At 34.8% G+C, this 3,827-nt stretch overlaps 1 protein-coding gene across 1 annotated transcript; it reads right to left on the reverse strand.

Annotated features, from left to right (window-relative positions):
• Positions 1-405: 405 nt before the first annotated feature.
• Positions 406-3,333, reverse strand: LOC149571013 (RAN GTPase-activating protein 2-like). Its single transcript, XM_089815668.1, has 3 exons — positions 3,140-3,333; positions 2,397-2,991; positions 406-1,456 (listed from the first exon to the last, which is right to left on the reverse strand). Exons 2-3 carry the CDS (start codon positions 2,951-2,953, stop codon positions 406-408), a joined length of 1,608 nt encoding a protein of 535 aa, XP_089671794.1. The 5' UTR covers positions 2,954-2,991; positions 3,140-3,333.
• Positions 3,334-3,827: the final 494 nt, after the last annotated feature.

Below are 3,827 nucleotides of genomic sequence, written 5' to 3' on the forward strand. Positions count from 1 at the left end.
TAATGATCTCATTTTACCATACAAATGATGTTATATTACATATGAAAATGAATTAACTTTCACATTTGTATCTGATTTTTTAAAATAGAAAGCGAATTTCGGAACTCTGTGCAGCTTCAAACACCAAAACAACAATTAGAAATTCAATTTAATGTTTATTTACCTCTGTACGCAAGTCACAAATTTTTTCAAACAAACTGACGAAGTGAAAACTGCGAATATAAAGATGTGGTTACTAAAATAGAACAGCTTCATGGGATTAGGAGTAGCCAAAATCACCCAAATCTAAATGTCTACACTCGAGATCTTAATGCCATACCTCATTTTTGGTTTATGGACTTTTTGATCCAACTCAGTGTCACTATCACTACCATACCTCACTTTCAATTTTTGCATTTTCTCCTCTCACTCACTATCGCTATCGGTGATACCCTCTGCTCTATATTCATATTGCATGCCAGCATATTTAAATTGATAATAATGTCCAAGTACATATTCACCCTTGGTACCCTTTCTGAGAACATCTTTGACAGTCTCAATTCCTTTTTGGGTAATGAAATTCTCAGAAATACGAAGCCGACTGAAATTGGACTTGTTTGCAATAGCTTCCACAGCAGCCTTAGCCCCAATTCCAGTCATAGCATTTGCACTCAAATCAAGTACTTCGAGCTGCTCATGGCCTTCTGAAATGGCTTTGCAAATTACAACTGATCCATCATCCTTGAGTTTATTGTCTCCTACATAAAATGCGGTCAGCAGATTCTTATCAGCAAGGCATTCTGCTAAAGCTGGAGCTGCTTTTGGCGTGATCTCATTTCCTGAAATGAAAAGAACTCTCAAGGATGGAGCTTTATCCTTGAGGCTGCGGGCAATAGTAATCACTCCTTCATCCTTAAGTTGATTGTTTCCTGCATAAAATGTGGTTAGCAAGTTCTTTACAGCAAGACATTCTGCTAAAGCTGGAGCTGCTCTTGGCGTGATATGATTTCCTACAACCATAAGAACTATTAAAGATGGAGCTGTATCTTTGAGGTTGTGGGTAGTAGAAATCATCCCTTCATCCTGAAGATTCATATAGCTTAAGTCAACGTTTGTGAGACCTAGATGTCCAGAGATGACTTGGCTCAGCTGAACCATGCACACGTTTTTGGTAAAATTTCTCATTTGTAACATACTGCCTTTCCCCAAAGCTCCTTTCGAAGCCATAGCGTCATAGATGCCATTGTTGTTTTCTAAGAAATCAAAATCATCCAGAGCAATGCATTTCTTAATAAGTTCCAGAAAGGTCTCTGCTACATTGTCTCCTTTTTTTGTGTAAATGAAAAAGAAACTATTATTCCTTTCAATAGATGGAAGAAGTTCAAAAATGGCTCCGACAGCTTCTAAGGAAATGTTGCTAATAATGAATCCCAAATTTTCCACCTTTTTCTGAGATTTCAAAAGTGGTGCAAAAGCCCTTGACGGATTGCAGAATAGTATTAAACATGAATGTGGTAGGTGAAATTTTGAAATCTAAAAAAGAGGGGGAAAAATAAGACAAAAGGAATGATCTGATTCATTTCGCCCAGATAGAGAGAGTAGAAGAAGTTCAGAGATCTAGAGAGATAGAGAGAGTTCAGTAGAGCAGATCTGGTTACTGCAGAGATAGAGGAAGCTTATTCCGTGACTGTAATTGTACGTGCTTTCTGTGTCATCCTATAAGTTCATAGTTTGTTGTTTTGATTAGACATGTTGAAGCAATGATTGCTCTAGGCATTATAGTATGCAGCCATTAGAGCTGTAAGTTTGAAGTTTAAAGTTTGAAGTTTTTTCAATTTGAAGTTTTAAGGTTATTTTAGGATTTTTTGGTTGAAGCTGAATGCTCCCAGATTTTGTAATGATTTAATCCAAGTTGAATAGAAAGAAAGCATGCATACTTGAATCCATTTGTGTCCTTCTATTCATTGCATTTGAAAAGTTTTATTTGGAAGCTTCAAGTTCTGAATTTCTGATTTTAATGGTGAAAGTTGTTCATGTTATAAATCATCATTTGGTGAAGTCTTGTTAAAAGATATTATCTCTACTGTCTCTACCAAGTTCACTCAGTATCTTCATCTACTGAGCTCCACTCTCTAGTGGCTACCGAGTTAACTCGGTAATCGCATTGCTTACCGAGTTCACTTGGTAATCACACCCTGCAGTGTCTACCAAGTTCTTCATCTACTGAGTTGTTTTCTCTTCATTTATCGAGCTGACTCGGTAAACACTCCTACCACTTGGTTTCTTTGATTACTGAGCAACTCTTAGAGTGGTAAAATTGAGTTTAGGGTTGTGAGTTGTGAATTTAATTTTTTAAATATTTCTCACAATTCTCTCCCAATTCCCCCAGATCAAGAGTCAAGGATCTCAGCATGCACCCTTCTAAAGCAGATGAAAATATTTTCATAGCCTCAAGTGCCTCTTCCTCAGATTTTCTGCACAAAAAATTTGTAAGATCCACATCTTTTAAAGTTTTGTGAATATCCATCAGGACTCCTTTTGCAACAAGGGTTGCCTCCACTCCATAACTTCGGTTGCCAATGCATATCTTGGTACAAGAGTTCTTGAGCTCTTCCAATGGCCTGAAGAGCTCTATGGCTAAAGGTTCGTCAACAAGTCCTCCCCATTTCCCTCTTGATATATCAAATTCAGTTTCTCTCACTTCAACGATTTCGTCATCTGCTTCTTCATCTCCTTCTTCAACTGTTTCTTCATCTGTTTCAGGAAACGTTTCTTCATCGACTTCTTCAACTATTTTTTCATATGTTTCAGGGAACGCTTCCATGAAATTAGGGTTTTCTGTCTCCGCAGGGGGTCCTAGCTCAAAGGCATCTGTTATATCTTCTATTTCTTCTGCATGTTCTCCTGCCCTTTCTGTTGGAGGTGAGAGGTTCGTGAATGATATTCTATCTGCATGACTCTGGATGGTGTCCATGACCTTTACCAAAAGAAAAAGAGCTCTGTTTCTGTGATCTGTACCAAAACACCCAAAACGAGATTTTGAATATATATAGACTGAATACAATCATTATAGTGTTAATTTCAAAAAATGAGGAGTTGCAGGTAAACATTTCGATAAAATAATTTTGCGAGAAAAAGAAAGCAATACAGGATCATGTACCTGAAAACTCCTGGAGTCGTTACAATATATTTCCAAATTTGTCTGGCAAGGTGAAAATTCAATAGATTTATGCAATGCAAACTCAGAAAACTTGTTAGGCAGCAGTATGTTCTGCAATCGATGGTTCAAAAATATGAGAGAGCGCAAGACGATTAAAATAATCTCGTCGCTATCTGTCGCCCACAACCATTAGCTTTGCACGCCTTTTATGGTGATGTTTTTTTTGCCTATCCATCTTCTAGTATCTGCCTTGTTTTACGTTAAAAACAAAACTCAATTTTACTTCTCTATTAGAAATATCTTTATAATGTGCATAGATATTCATTATAAATTAATTAAAAATTTAATTTACTATACTTTAAAATATTTATATATTTTTTAAGTTAGTGTAGATCCCAGGCACGATGGCATTAGTTTTTCGTCACATAAAATATTGTTTCAAGCTAAGGTTTAATATAAATAAATAAATTTTAATGTAATACATAAATAAATAAATTTAATGTATTCAATTTGAAAAAATATTAGTGTTAAATATAAACAAAATAGTAATATTAAAATTATTATATCATAATATATGTAATTTATAAATAAATAATTTTAATGTATTTAATGTGAAAAAAAATTATAGCTTTCTGTATTAAATATAAATAAAATAGTAATATTAAAATCATTCTAATATTTTAATATA

Source organism: Cupressus sempervirens, chromosome 2 (assembly GCF_028749045.1).
Source record: "Cupressus sempervirens isolate cs-2001-9-10 chromosome 2, ASM2874904v1, whole genome shotgun sequence".
Classification (NCBI taxonomy): Eukaryota; Viridiplantae; Streptophyta; class Pinopsida; order Cupressales; family Cupressaceae; genus Cupressus; species Cupressus sempervirens.

Excerpts from the sequence above, each read along its gene's own strand:
- LOC149571013 (XM_089815668.1), bottom strand. The coding sequence starts at position 2,953 with ATGGACACCATCCAGAGTCATGCAGATAGAATATCATTCACGAACCTC. Across the intron at positions 1,457-2,396 it reads TTTTCATCTGCTTTAGAAGG|GGCTTTTGCACCACTTTTGA; the intron begins GTGCATGCTGAG and ends CAATCCGTCAAG.